The sequence below is a fragment of the Salvelinus namaycush genome, unplaced genomic scaffold (genome assembly GCF_016432855.1).
Source record: "Salvelinus namaycush isolate Seneca unplaced genomic scaffold, SaNama_1.0 Scaffold1514, whole genome shotgun sequence".
Lineage (NCBI taxonomy): Eukaryota > Metazoa > Chordata > Actinopteri > Salmoniformes > Salmonidae > Salvelinus > Salvelinus namaycush.
Window position 1 is genome coordinate 4,974 of NW_024058247.1, and position 16,563 is coordinate 21,536.

Here is a 16,563-nt window from a genome sequence, read left to right on the forward strand (position 1 = left end):
CAGTAACCAATCACTGGCTTATTTCATCACTCCTCCAGTAACCAATCACTGGCTTATTTCATCACTCCTCCAGTAACCAATCACTGGCTTATTTCATCCATCCTCCAGTAACCAATCACTGGCTTATTTCATCACTCCTCCAGTAACCAATCACTGGCTTATTTCATCATTCCTCCAGTAACCAATCACTGGCTTATTTCATCATTCCTCCAGTAATCAGTCACTGGCTTATTTCATCATTCCTCCAGTAACCAGTCCCTTACAGACCAGAGTACCTCCAGTTACCAGCCCCTGACAGACCAGAGAACCTCCTGTAGCCAGCCCCTGACAGACCAGAGGACCTCCAGCAGCCAGCCCCTTACAGACCAGAGTACCTCCAGTAACCAGTCCCTTACAGACCAGAGTACCTCCAGTAGCCAGCCCCTTACAGACCAGAGTACCTCCTGTAGCCAGCCCCTGACAGACCAGAGGACCTCCAGCAGCCAGCCCCTTACAGACCAGAGTACCTCCGGTAGCCAGCCCCTGACAGACCAGAGTACCTCCAGTAGCCAGCCCCTGACAGACCAGAGTACCTCCAGTAACCAGTCCCTGACAGACCAGAGTACCTCCAGTAGCCAGCCTCTGACAGACCATAGGACCTCCTGTAGCCAGCCCCTGACAGACCAGAGTACCTCCAGTAACCAGTCCCTGACAGACCAGAGTACCTCCAGTAGCCAGCCTCTGACAGACCATAGGACCTCCAGTAACCAGCCCCTGACAGACCAGAGGACCTCCAGTAACCAGCCCCTGACAGACCAGAGGACCTCCAGTAACCAGCCCCTGACAGACCAGAGGACCTCCTGTAACCAGCCCCTGAAAGACCAGAGGACCTCCAGTAACCAGCCCCTGACAGACCAGAGTACCTCCAGTAACCAGTCCCTGACAGACCAGAGGACCTCCAGTAACCAGCCCCTGACAGACCAGAGGACCTCCAGTAACCAGTCCCTGACAGACCAGAGTACCTCCAGTAACCAGTCCCTGACAGACCAGAGTACCTCCAGTAACCAGTCCCTGACAGACCAGAGGACCTCCAGTAACCAGTCCCTGACAGACCAGAGGACCTCCAGTAGCCAGCCCCTGACAGACCAGAGGACCTCCAGTAACCAGCCCCTGACAGACCAGAGTACCTCCAGTAACCAGCCCCTGACAGACCAGAGTACCTCCAGTAACCAGCCCCTGACAGACCAGAGGACCTCCAGTAACCAGCCCCTGACAGACCAGAGGACCTCCAGTAACCAGCCCCTGAAAGACCAGAGTACCTCCAGTAACCAGCCCCTGACAGACCAGAGTACCTCCAGTAACCAGCCCCTGACAGACCAGAGTACCTCCAGTAGCCAGCCTCTGACAGACCATAGGACCTCCAGTAACCAGCCCCTGAAAGACCAGAGTACCTCCAGTAACCAGCCCCTGAAAGACCAGAGTACCTCCAGTAACCAGCCCCTGACAGACCAGAGGACCTCCAGCAGCCAGCCCCTGAAAGACCATAGGACCTCCAGTAACCAGCCCCTGACAGACCAGAGGACCTCCAGTAACCAGCCCCTGAAAGACCAGAGTACCTCCAGTAACCAGCCCCTGACAGACCAGAGTACCTCCAGTAACCAGTCCCTGACAGACCAGAGGACCTCCAGTAACCAGCCCCTGACAGACCAGAGTACCTCCAGTAACCAGCCCCTGACAGACCAGAGTACCTCCAGTAACCAGCCCCTGAAAGACCAGAGTACCTCCAGTAACCAGCCCCTGACAGACCAGAGGACCTCCAGTAACCAGCCCCTGACAGACCAGAGGACCTCCAGTAACCAGCCCCTGACAGACCATAGGACCTCCAGTAACCAGCCCCTGACAGACCAGAGGACCTCCAGTAACCAGCCCCTGACAGACCAGAGGACCTCCAGTAGCCAGCCCCTGAAAGACCAGAGTACCTCCAGTAACCAGCCCCTGACAGACCAGAGGACCTCCAGTAACCAGCCCCTGACAGACCAGAGGACCTCCAGTAACCAGCCCCTGACAGACCAGAGTACATCCAGTAACCAGCCCCTGACAGACCAGAGGACCTCCAGTAACCAGCCCCTGACAGACCAGAGGACCTCCAGTAACCAGCCCCTGACAGACCATAGGACCTCCAGTAACCAGCCCCTGACAGACCAGAGGACCTCCAGTAACCAGCCCCTGACAGACCAGAGTACATCCAGTAACCAGCCCCTGACAGACCAGAGGACCTCCAGTAACCAGCCCCTGACAGACCAGAGGACCTCCAGTAACCAGCCCCTGACAGACCAGAGGACCTCCAGTAGCCAGCCTCTGACAGACCATAGGACCTCCAGTAACCAGCCCCTGACAGACCAGAGGACCTCCAGTAACCAGCCCCTGACAGACCAGAGGACCTCCAGTAACCAGCCCCTGACGTCCAATGAGATAATCATCAATTAAAACAGTAACTCATCTTGTTTGCTGTCCATTTAGATGGGTTGTAGATTCCAACAACAAGAGTCCAACTTTGTATCAGAAGGACACTTTCCAATGTGCAACGTATTAACAAGAGTCCAACTTTGTATCAGAAGGACACTTTCCAATGTGCAACGTATTAACAAGAGTCCAACTTTGTATCAGAAGGACACTTTCCAATGTGCAACGTATTAACAAGATTCCAACTTTGTATCAGAAGGACACTTTCCAATGTGCAACGTATTAATCTGTGTTGCATCAAAACAGACATACATTTTGGACCAAAGTAGATTTTTTTGATTGTCACAAATGTCTACAAAGCAAAGACTTCAGAACAATCCAGAATCATGTCCCTGTTGGAAAAGTCCTACATAACCCAGAATGCATTTTTTTGCTATCCTTCCTTCAATTCAGATGAAAATGTTTCTGTGGACCATGGGTAATGTAGGCAAAATGCACAGAAGTTGGATGGAATGTAGCTTCACAAAATTCCTAACTTACAAATGTCTTCTTATTGTACAACATTGAAATAGTAACAAAGTGAAAGCAGAGGGCAAGATTTATTTCAGTGCAGTTAACCCAGATGTCAACCCAGATTACAACTCTAGTGGCCGTAAAATGCCTTTGTTTTCAAGTGCTCTTACAACGAAGAAATTGTTCCATGAGTTTAGCCTTCAAGTACAGAACTTTTTGCCCTTTTGACATCTAGAAACGACCTGGTTTATTACCATGGAAACGCCTGCCCCGCAGAGCTAGGTGTGGTTCCTATCAGATGTCTCATATTCAATACTAGGCACACATTTCCAGTCAGCGGTTGTGCTGTGGTTAGGAAGATACAGTATAGGAACAGGTCAGAGGTCATGTGAGAGAGAACCGTGGGCTGTGACGGTGCAGACACCAGGAATATAAACTCCATCTCTGGGGTTAGGAAGATACAGTATAGGAACAGGTCAGAGGTCATGTGAGAGAGAACCGTGGGCTGTGACGGTGCAGACACCAGGAATATAAACTCCATCTCTGGGGTTAGGAAGATACAGTATAGGAACAGGTCAGAGGTCATGTGAGAGAGAACCGTGGGCTGTGACGGTGCAGAGACACAGGAATATAAACTCCATCTCTGGGGTTAGGAAGATACAGTATAGGAACAGGACAGAGGTCATGTGAGAGAGAACCGTGGGCTGTGACGGTGCAGAGACACCAGGAATATAAACTCCATCTCTGGGGTTAGGAAGATACAGTATAGGAACAGGTCAGAGGTCATGTGAGAGAGAACCGTGGGCTGTGACGGTGCAGAGACACCAGGAATATAAACTCCATCTCTGGGGTTAGGAAGATACAGTATAGGAACAGGTCAGAGGTCATGTGAGAGAGAACCGTGGGCTGTGACGGTGCAGAGACACCAGGAATATAAACTCCATCTCTGGGGTTAGGAAGATACAGTATAGGAACAGGTCAGAGGTCATGTGAGAGAGAACCGTGGGCTGTGACGGTGCAGAGACACAGGAATATAAACTCCATCTCTGGGGTTAGGAAGATACAGTATAGGAACAGGTCAGAGGTCATGTGAGAGAGAACCGTGGGCTGTGACGATGCAGACACCAGGAATATAAACTCCATCTCTGGGGTTAGGAAGATACAGTATAGGAACAGGTCAGAGGTCATGTGAGAGAGAACCGTGGTTGTGACGGTGCAGAGACACCAGGAATATAAACTCCATCTCTGGGGTTAGGAAGATACAGTATAGGAACAGGTCAGAGGTCATGTGAGAGAGAACCGTGGGCTGTGACGGTGCAGAGACACCAGGAATATAAACTCCATCTCTGGGGTTAGGAAGATACAGTATAGGAACAGGTCAGAGGTCATGTGAGAGAGAACCGTGGGCTGTGACGGTGCAGAGACACAGGAATATAAACTCCATCTCTGGGGTTAGGAAGATACAGTATAGGAACAGGTCAGAGGTCATGTGAGAGAGAACCGTGGGCTGTGACGATGCAGACACCAGGAATATAAACTCCATCTCTGGGGTTAGGAAGATACAGTATAGGAACAGGTCAGAGGTCATGTGAGAGAGAACCGTGGGCTGTGACGGTGCAGACACCAGGAATATAAACTCCATCTCTGGGGTTAGGAAGATACAGTATAGGAACAGGTCAGAGGTCATGTGAGAGAGAACCGTGGGCTGTGACGGTGCAGAGACACAGGAATATAAACTCCATCTCTGGGGTTAGGAAGATACAGTATAGGAACAGGTCAGAGGTCATGTGAGAGAGAACCGTGGGCTGTGACGATGCAGACACCAGGAATATAAACTCCATCTCTGGGGTTAGGAAGATACAGTATAGGAACAGGTCAGAGGTCATGTGAGAGAGAACCGTGGGCTGTGACGGTGCAGACACCAGGAATATAAACTCCATCTCTGGGGTTATATTTTAACACATCGTTTTTTAATCTGAGGGATCCCGAGTGGCGCAGCCATCTAAGACACTACATCTCAGTGCTTGAGGCATCACTACAGACACCCTGGTTCGAATCCGGGCTGTATCACAACCGGCTGTGATTGGGAGTCCCATAGAGCGGCGCTCAATTGGCCCAGCTTCATCCGGGTTTGGCCGGTGTAGGCCGTCATTGTAAAATAAGAATTTGTTCTTAACTGACTTGTAAGTTAAATAAAGGTTACATTAAAAAATATATATATATAAACATCTGCATAATGTAAAAAGGTACATTCCACAGATTTTAAACTGTAGGACTCTGAAAAAGACCAAAATATACACAGGTTCTATATTCTGCAGCAGTATCAACATAACCAATAACTAAGGATCCTGAAATTATAGGTGGATAGATGTTATGCAACACCACAAATTACTATATTTCATTTAGTACATTTTAGTTCACCTCATCAACAGAATGAGTATATTTCATTTAGTATCTTTCAGAGCACCTCATCAACAGAATGAGTATATTTCATTTAGTATCTTTCAGATGACCTCATCAACAGAATGAGTATATTTCATTTAGTATCTTTCAGATCACCTCATCAACAGAATGAGTATATTTCATTTAGTATCTTTCAGATCACCTCATCAACAGAATGAATATATTTCATTTAGTATCTTTCAGATCACCTCATCAACAGAATGAGTATATTTCATTTAGTATATTTCAGATCACCTCATCAACAGAATGAATATATTTCATTTAGTATCTTTCAGAGCACCTCATCAACAGAATGAGTATATTTCATGTAGTATCTTTCAGAGCACCTCATCAACAGAATGAATATATTTCATTTAATTTCTTTCAGAGCACCTCATCAACAGAATGAGTATATTTCATTTAGTATCTTTCAGAGCACCTCATCAACAGAATGAGTATATTTCATTTAGTATCTTTCAGATCACCTCATCAACAGAATGAGTATATTTCATTTAGTATCTTTCAGAGCACCTCATCAACAGAATGAGTATATTTCATTTAGTATCTTTCAGAGCACCTCATCAACAGAATGAGTATATTTCATTTAGTATCTTTTAGTTCACCTCATCAACAGAATGAGTATATTTCATTTAGTATCTTTCAGATCACCTCATCAAAAGTTGTGGTATAATAAAGTTGAACATGATCAAGTCAAACAGAATCCATAGAACTCAATGTCACCAGAGAGGGATTGAAGCTGTATCTCTGATCACGGATTCTGGCCATACAGTTTACATTGAGACTGGAGGATTTATGTTTCTAGTCGTCTGAGGATTTTACCTCGAAAATGAAACTCAGGTGTTTACCTGTCTGTTGTCTTGAACTGAGCTATAGCATGAATGAATAACTAGACCATCTCCCTCATAGTAATATTGATCGTAATATTGATCATGCCAAATCAGTGAGTAATGAGGGTAACTCGAGTACATGGAATGAACCTGTCGCTATAACTGACTAGAGAGCACTGCGCAGTGTTGGGCTGAGGCTGTGAGGATTCCATCCACTGAGAGACAGTGTGATGTGTCCTGGGGACTTTAATAGCATTAGGGGTGGAGACCATAGAGCTATAATCTAAAGAGAAGAGACTCCCACTCTTCTCTTTCATGGTCATCCTGTTGGATTGTTCGAGATGTCAGTCTGGCTGAAAGCCATCAATGTTAGCGTACTGGTTCCCCTGACAGCGGCGCTTCGCGGAGCTCACCGCCCTACCTGTCTGCATTACAACGGTGTGTTGCGGTGGTTATTAAGGACGCCTTGATTTATCAAGTATAAAATACATGTTTAAAGTTATTCTGAAAGGTTCAATTCAATTAATTAAATCGATTAAAAATAAATGGGACCAGATTTAGTGATCCGGTGATTAGAGTAGAGCAAAATAAAAGTAGAAAATAGTAAAATATGTCGTTTTAATTCATTTAAATAAATATTAATGTTAGTGTGAACGAACTTGTTAATAACAGTTAACGTTGGCGACACCATGAAGAATACTCTGAATCTAATTAACAGAATTAACCCAGAATATAGGAGTAGTGTGTGTGTGTGTGTTTGTGTGTGTGTGTTTGTGTGTGTGTGTGTGTGTGTGTGTGTGTGTGTGTGTGTGTGTGTGTGTGTGTGTGTGTGTGTGTGTGTGTGTGTGTGTGTGTGTGTGTGTGTGTGTGTGTGTGTGTGTGTGTGTGTGCGCCGGTGCGCGTGTGTGGCACATAAGGTTGGGATTATCGATGAGTGACACCATGCGACATGCGTGTGTGGTAAAAGTCCATCTGTTTCTCGGGAACGGTATCCACAGTGAATACATTATTATTACTGTGGAAGAGAAGCTGCTGCTTTTAGCATTAAGGGCAAACAGTTTCCGCCTGAACGTGTTAACCTACTATTCTCCCGGTGTGAGCGCGCGGGGCGAAGTGGTAATGAGACTTTAACAAGGCTAATAAATCAGTTAACGGAGAACACGCTTTATTGCCCTGACCACGTGCCATTGTTTGCCAGGAGTCCCATTTCCAGCAGGTTAAATACACTTTCCATGGTAATGCTACATGCAGATATATTATAGACATTCTCATACAACATTTTACAGGTTAGGGAGAATATCTCAATTTAAAACATACCTCTGAAACGCATAAGGTGAAGATAACGTTTTAGATAATGTTCAATGGTTAAATGTATTGCCTAATCAAAATTAAAAAATAAATTAGTATTTTATTATTATTATTATCACCGTCTTATTGCTGCTACTGTATTTACTATTTGTATTGTAATTGTTCTTTATTATTTTGAGTGATTCTCACCCACTATATATTTCATTTTAAAATGTCTTTTTTCAACGTCTCTGTCATCTCCATCAGGAGATATTTCCCGCGTGCAATCTGCTCCATCTCTCGCCAGCACATTTCCAGCAGGTTATCACAATCACCGTCCGTCCTATTTCTGATGTGTTCCGCTGATTACCATCAGTGCCCTCAGATATCCCAGACTGATCATCGCGCAGCAATATCCACTCTGAGCCATCTGGAGCAGATCATATCGCTGACTCCGGCTCAGTCCCCAAGTATTCAATCTACACAAGCCTTTCAAGCACCACGAAGACGAGCAGGTTGGTTTCAACCCCGAGTAACAGCGACCCCACATAGGTGAGTCCACGTGGTGTTCTGGAAGTGGTCGGGCGACAGAAGTGTCATCCTCTGCAGGTGGAACGACAACGGCCCGTCTAGCGATATCAGCAGGCCAACACATATTTATTGGAGTCCGAGATTGAAAGTATTGTTTTGTATTTGAGTGATTTGATTTAAACAGCCAAAGCTACTTGTTCTAGCGCTTATTTAGGCCTAGTTTTGTAGCTACAAAAAAAAGGATTTATCTGTGTACACAAAAAAAGAAGATGTTTGTGATATGAGTGAGAATTCGGCTTTATCTTTAGCTCTATTATAGACCCTATTGATCAGTAGGTTTACATTGACCCAGGTTTATGCGACAAACGCAATGTCCCAACAACAACAAATATTGTGACGTGTGTAATGGTAACTGCAGATATAGGATACATTTTCTAAAGATCGACAAACATTTGCATCCGTTAAACAGGGGTGGATTTTTATTTTGAAGAACTTTCCCTTTTTGTGACTATTGATGACGGAAACGGTGTTTGTCGAATAAATTATGATTGCGGAATCTTTTTTAAGATGATGTCACCGCATAACTATAAAGCTCCACTACGCATTTAATTCTAAATGTCTACTGCTTGCAAAATATTTTTTATTCAATTATAAAAAATAATGTTTATTTGCAGGGAAATGATTGAGCTGACTTTCAAGAATGCCTGAACAGCGTCGTCTTGCTTTTCTGGTTGGCTGGCAAGTTTCACCTTCCAATGATTGTAGTGTAAGTGTGTAAGTTTCATCATGGCGCGGACGGTGGCGATACATTGGCACATAAGAATTATTAGAATATATGGCAAATATTAGTACATTACTGCATTCTTCTAATAATGCTGGCTTTCGCGTTCTGAGATGTTAAACAGATAGGTGAGAAGGCATTACAGGCTGTCGACAATTTAGCAGTGCGCAATTTGCCTAAACAGGTCATGTAAACACTTCAGCCACAAACTCTATATTCAACACTGTAGGTTTCTGTAAAAAAAGTATTTGTTTTTTTAGGTGTGACGTCATTATGGCCAGACGTTTTTATCAACAGAAAATAGTGACATGGAAACGCATCCTATCAGGAAATTGTCGCATCTATTTTCTATGCGAACTTTTTAAATATATCGAACACAAATGCACTGGACAAGTTAATGGAAACATAGCTACTGACAGGAACTCAAAGTGCCGTTTGACTTGATGGTTTCCTCTAAAGGGGTGTCCAAGTGCATTAAAAACTTTGTTAAAACTTTGTTTACAGAATTTGAAGATATTCTAACATGTATATGAATGCACTGTCTTATTAGCCTAGTGAAACTTATGCCATTTAAAATGCCCAACGTCAACTGTTAGTAGTGATACAGTTTGTTTCGGTTGTCTTGTGGTTTTTGGGTTCCAACTGAATAATAAGTAAGTGGGCTGCATCTTGTAACAAACAACTACCTATCTGTTACAAACAACTACCTATCTGTTACAAACAACTACCTATCTGTCACAAACAACTACCTATCTGTTACAAACAACTACCTATCTGTTACAAACAACTACCTATCTGTTACAAACAACTATCTATCTGTCAAACAACTATCTATCTGTTACAAACAACTATATATCTGATACAAACAACTATATATCTGATACAAACAACTACCTATCTGTTACAAACAACTATCTATCTGATACAAACAACTACCTATCTGTTACAAACAACTATCTATCTGTTACAAACAACTACCTATCTGTTACAAACAACTATCTATCTGATACAAACAACTACCTATCTGTTACAAACAACTATCTATCTGTTACAAACAACTATATATCTGATACAAACAACTATATATCTGATACAAACAACTACCTATCTGTTACAAACAACTACCTATCTGTTACAAACAACTACCTATCTGTTACAAACAACTATATATCTGTTACAAACAACTACCTATCTGTTACAAACAACTATATATCTGTTACAAACAACTATATATCTGTTACAGACAACTACCTATCTGTTACAAACAACTACCTATCTGTTACAAACAACTACCTATCTGTTACAAACAACTACCTATCTGTTACAAACAACTACCTATCTGTTACAAACAACTACCTATCTGTCAAACAACTACCTATCTGTTACAAACAACTACCCATCTGTTACAAACAACTACCTATCTGTTACAAACAACTACCTATCTGTTACAAACAACTACCTATCTGTCAAACAACTACCTATCTGTTACAAACAACTACCCATCTGTTACAAACAACTACCTATCTGTTACAAACAACTACCTATCTGTCAAACAACTACCTATCTGTTACAAACAACTACCTATCTGTTACAAACAACTATCTATCTGTTACAAACAACTACCTATCTGTTACAAACAACTACCTATCTGTTACAAACAACTACCTATCTGTTACAAACAACTACCTATCTGTTACAAACAACTATATATCTGTTACAGACAACTATATATCTGTTACAAACAACTACCTATCTGTTACAAACAACTACCTATCTGTCAAACAACTACCTATCTGTTACAAACAACTACCTATCTGTTACAAACAACTACCTATCTGTCAAACAACTACCTATCTGTTACAAACAACTACCTATCTGTTACAAACAACTACCTATCTGTTACAAACAACTACCTATCTGTTACAAACAACTACCTATCTGTTACAAACAACTACCTATCTGTTACAAACAACTACCCATCTGTTACAAACAACTACCTATCTGTTACAAACAACTACCCATCTGTTACAAACAACTATCTATCTGTCACAAACAACTACCTATCTGTTACAAACAACTACCTATCTGCTTTAAGTTGGTCTGATAGAAAAACACTAATCCCCCATCACACACACACAGACAAGCACACACACACGCAGAAAGTGAAGGGGGTGGGGTGGCTAAAAACAGAATGAAGGTTAAGCATTTTCAATAAGCACCAGCAGAGCTGAGTTTCAATTAGTGACACAATTGACAAGCTTGCGCTAAGATGACACTATGTGTCAATACACTTCGCTACAGCCTAACTCAGTTTCTGTTCTTCATCCATCCCAGAGCTATATAATAATACTATCATAACATGACACACTATCATAACGCCTTAAGGAATTGTACCTGTTATTTCAATCAACTTATGATTTTAGGTTTTGTTCTAGTTGATCAACAGCATCCCCGCTCCATGTCTCATTTCATTTGCCACGTTCATCAATTCGAAGATTGGACAGAATAATAAAATAGTATAAATACAAAATAGAAAATTTAAATAAACTCAATAATATTTGCATACTCCCAAAAATCCTATAGACATACTTTGTAAAATGTCTAAATGAGAGAGTAAATGTCCTGATAAGTCCTATAGAACAAGTCCACCATTTCCCCGCTGTACTGTTCTGTGTTAATGACAGTTGCACGTATTCAGGAAGTCCTGCTCCTTGTGCTTTATCCCCACGATGTTGGACAGCTGTAAAATCGTGTAGACAGGTTGTCATACAACAATCAAAGCTTCAGTGAATGGACTGTAATGCTAAACATTTAACATACAATACTCCCAACACTGGGACAGCGGCCCAGCCAATGCTCTAGCCACATGCGCCGGTGAGGAGGAGCTTGCAGCTCAAGTGGGATGCCAATCAAAGCATAAACTTCAAATTGTATCTGAGAGATCAGGCTGAGACCTGGGGGCAGGCACATCAGTTGGAGCTCAATTGTTGATGTGATCACATCCAACGGTCTTGCAGCGAAAGAGAGCAGCTGAGATTTAAAGAATAGCAGAAGAACCATTGTGATCTATTGCTGCTGTGCTTCCTGGTCACTTTCTCTTTGACTTCTTTACGCTTCGGTCTCGTGTTCCGACGTGTTTTGGCATACGACTCGGCGCAGAGGATGTCTTTCCCCCAGTTGGGCTACCCTCAGTACTTAAGTGCCTCCCAAGCGGTGTACGGCGGGGATCGGCCGGGGGTCCTGACTCCGTCGTCCCGGGGAGGGAGCTCTGACATAGCGGGAAACCAGTCGGCTGCTGCCGCTGCAGTCACCTCGGTGTTGGGCATGTACGCAAACCCCTACACTGCACACAACTACAGCGCGTTCCTGCCTTACAGCAGCGCAGACTTGGCTCTTTTCTCTCAAATGGTAAGGGCTATTTTTATACTTCTGCTGTTGTATTGTAGTGGTCTGTATGGTTGCTTTACGTCAAGTGTTTCACTTATTTTGCCTGGAAAAGGCACCGTGAAAAGACGGCTGAGAACTATTCAATCTGCGGTTGCTTTGCAAGTTGCGTATACTCGCGCTCTCCGAAAGTTTATTGATAAGAAATAACAACGAATCTATGACTTTTATCTACACGTCTTAAATATTGGAGTAATATTCATTATTCGTAACCTACTCTGGAAGTGTATTAGTCGTTTGAAGTGGGAGTTTGTTCCAGCTCCATTCAAAGAAATGTTGTTCCATATGGATGAGCCAAAAAACGGTCTGACATTTCGTTTGAGGGAGAAGTTATTTAGTATAAAAGAGCGTTAATTCTAGATAATGGTGCTTATGACACAAATGATATCGTTTAGTTGACTTTAATTATTATAGCATTGGTCGTCGGCTTCTGAAATATCACTAAAGACAGCTATTCGTTTTGGTGAATCGAAACAACAAAGGCCTTTGCATGAATTTGGCACGCACACAAATCATTTAACTGTTAGGATAAAATAGTAGCTATATAAACTAAACCAGTACGTCAAAACATATTCCAGGCCCACAATGACCTAGACATTATATTATAATTTTGTCTCGCAACATAGTTCTACTTTTTTGTATTCATTTTGGGGAAAATTATTTGAGGATAAGACGTACGTATTTATGAAATATTTGTTTTTAAAGTTTATAGCCTGACATGGAAAAATAACAATTTACAGATACTTGACATAATAATGCAGTTCATCACGACAGCAGCGGGTTACCAGAATGCAGCGCGAATAGGCCTTCTCTGACAGACGTCACAGTCGATCCTTTTGCAGCAAATAAATTATTTACATCCACGATGACATTGACATTTTATACTGTCCTACAAAATACACGTCTTTTAAGAATTCCAATACTTACTTCCATCTGCATTTGATACAGAAATAGTATTTCTTTAAATAACAATAGAAACCGACTAGGCCGCAGTGGCGACTGACACCATTTCGGTCAAACGCATTAACGCATTAAAAGTAGTTCTACTCACCTCAGTAATTAAAACGCGAAAACATATAATGAATATATGTGTGTGTATATCTATACTCTTAAATATATAGGCTTAAATATAATACATAGGTTATGAGTATTATAGTTTTCTGAACTTTTGGACGTTATTGAAGGACATTGTCCACAGTTATCCCAAACTGTAATTAACATACAAGAGTGGCATAAAATAGTTACAGGGATATCCAAGCGAGTAGGCCCATTTTTAAATGCTATTCATGTCGAAATGTATGCGTGGTATTAGGCATTTATAGAAATTCACGTGTTTCTAAGCAACATATTAACCAATCCTGTGGCGTTGTTGATCCTCCCAGAGCTCCCAGTACGAGCTGAAGGACAGTCCTGGCGTCCATCCTGGCAGCTTCGCGGCCCACACCTCGCCAGCTTTCTACCCATACGGCCAGTTCCAGTACGGGGATCCGGCCAGGCCCAAGAACGCCACCCGGGAGAGTACCAGCACGCTGAAGGCCTGGCTCAATGAGCACAGGAAGAACCCCTACCCCACCAAGGGAGAGAAGATCATGTTGGCCATCATTACTAAGATGACCCTGACGCAGGTTTCCACCTGGTTCGCCAACGCCAGGAGGAGGCTGAAGAAAGAGAACAAGGTGACGTGGGGAGCCAGGAGTAAAGAGGACGAGGATGGAAACATCTTCGGCTCGGACAATGAGGGAGACGCGGAGAAGAACGACGACGAGGAGGAGATCGATCTAGAGAGCATCGATATAGACAAGATTGACGACAACGATGGAGATCAGAGCAATGAGGATGACGATGATAAACCGGAGGGCAGAGAGCGACACCGAGAACTGGAGAGTCTGGAGAAACGGCGGGCCTTCGCCCTGCAGCACGAGGCCTTCGACAAATGTAAGAACTCCATTTCCTCCGGGAATGACCTTTCTGACAGCAACACCGGAGTTGTGTCCCCGGACAGACAGGGAACTTTTCAGCTCCCAGTGAACAATAAGCCTAAGATCTGGTCGTTAGCTGAGACGGCTACCAGTCCTGATAGTTCTGTCAAGTCCACCTCTCCGTCCGGCCCTACCGGTCACACCCCGCCTCAGATGCAGCACCCAGCCTTCCTCCCCTCTCACGGACTATACACCTGTCAGATAGGCAAGTTCCATAACTGGACCAACGGAGCTTTTCTGGGGCAGAACTCTCTGCTGAATGTCCGGTCGTTTCTAGGTGTTAATCAGCACCATCATCATAACCTCCACTTACAGACCCAGCAGCTGCAGCAGCAGGCCTCGGTGTTGGTGTCGCCTGGAGCCTCGCCACAACTCAGCCCCAAGCACATAGGTATGCACCAGTCAGAATCGCATTGCGCAATGCTTTATTTACTATTATATTTGGTAAGCAAAAATCATAGAAATTACAGTTAATACAAAATGCATAGCCTATCAATTGTATTTTGTCAGAAAGGGCTTTTTTAAACGACTAAAGTTTCTACTCACACACACACACACACACACACACACACACACACACACACACACACACACACACACACACACACACACACACACACACACACACACACACACACACACTAGTATTTGTTATAATATTTATCATAATAATAATGACATAGAAGCATTATGTTATCACTCAAGTATTGAATTAAAATATATATTTAGGTTATTTTGTAATGAGTTGAATCCTTTTATTTCAGACCGTGAAAACGTTGTAAGAAGTGCCTCTCCTCCAACGCAACTTCTGAAGTCCTCATTCAGACCCCTTCATGATGGGTAAGACGCTGTTTGATTGGTTGGCTAAATGCAGCTGGGCTAAAGTATAGCAGTAAGACTGATATTCTAATATTCTAATATTAAATGGTTTCGTCCAAAATGGTGTCCTTCTGCGGTGTGTTGTGGCTCTTAGTGGGTATAGGGACTGGTTTCTTGGTGGACAGATGTGAGAGATTGGTCTGGCTTCTAAAAAAATAGTTGTTCTTCTCCGGGTGACACGGGGTTTCGGCTCCAGACCCCCCTTCTCCCCTAATTCCCTCCCTCTGGAGGCTGACTACTTATCAAGTCCCCAGTAAAACGGGACCTGTCTGGGGCTCGGCTTCCCTAAAGACCCCGGGGAGCAGCCCGGCCCTGGGGAGCGTTCTAGTAGAAGACTTCTCCCCGTCTGGAGTGCTAACATTTACACAGACCCTCTTTCTTCCCACTATTAGCACTAGTCCGCTGCTGGCAGTACTATCCTCATATAACGGCCTGTTTGTGTGTGTGGTTTGGCATGTATTATACACACGTGGAACCATTCGTGTCATAAATGATATGCTTTAAATACAAGTTCCTGATATAGGTGAAATGCGTCGAGAGGAACACTTGAAGAGATATAGCATCCTAGATGACATGTTCTGTATGTTGACCCAGTGGCTACTTGAAAATCATATTCTATTGTATAGAAAAAAGGTTTCTCTCTTTTCATTGTTATCTTCCTCCTCCTCTGTGTTCTTTCAGCCCCAGGACTCAGCAAGAAGCCTCGCAGCTGGTTCTAACTGCCCTCTCCTCGGCTTGATCAACACATTCTGCCCTGGGGAAAAAAAAGACTTTACGCACTCAGAAAAGGACAATGAGAAATAACTTAATTCACCGTAGCATTCAGAGCAAATGGCTAATTTGATATAAACTCCTGTGGCAGGATCTCGTCTATTGTTGTAAATAATGGCGCCTGTTATTCCCTGCTCTTTGCCCTGGGACGTTTGGTAGGCTTTTCCTTTTGTCTTTCTTCTGTTGGGTTCTTCTGTTTGTGTACATACAGTGATTTACATGTGTAAATAGCGCGTTGACCACATTTGTTCAGATCGTATATTTTGTCTAATAAACTAAATGAAATTATCGAGAAATCAAAGAATATACATCTTTTGTTTTTTGTATTTTCTGGATCAAACAGCTCTGCCACTGTGACATATTTAGAGAACAGGGGACGCTCTCTGTTGCACAATATTATTAAACAATACCAGAATTTAATTTGGTTCAACCTAGAGGATTATTATCAGTATTATTATTATGACTATTATTATTGTTATTATTGTTATTGTTATTATTATTATTATTATTATTACTACACACATCAATCAGGGTAAACGGCTTATCATAACTAACGCAAAGACGTTTCATTCCTATGTAATCATTAGCAGCTGAGAGGATCCCGCCTTGCACCTCGTCCCCTGTTAGAGAGAGAGGGCCGAGCGGG

The 16,563-nt window shown here is 43.1% G+C and overlaps 1 protein-coding gene across 1 annotated transcript; it reads left to right on the forward strand.

Annotated features, from left to right (window-relative positions):
• The first annotated feature begins 11,811 nt into the window (after positions 1–11,811).
• irx1a (iroquois homeobox 1a) lies at positions 11,812–16,212 on the forward strand. Its single transcript, XM_038983204.1, has 4 exons — positions 11,812–12,252; positions 13,671–14,658; positions 15,032–15,107; positions 15,828–16,212. Exons 1-4 carry the CDS (start codon positions 12,007–12,009, stop codon positions 15,883–15,885), a joined length of 1,368 nt encoding a protein of 455 aa, XP_038839132.1. The 5' UTR covers positions 11,812–12,006; the 3' UTR covers positions 15,886–16,212.
• The last annotated feature ends 351 nt before the right edge of the window (positions 16,213–16,563 follow it).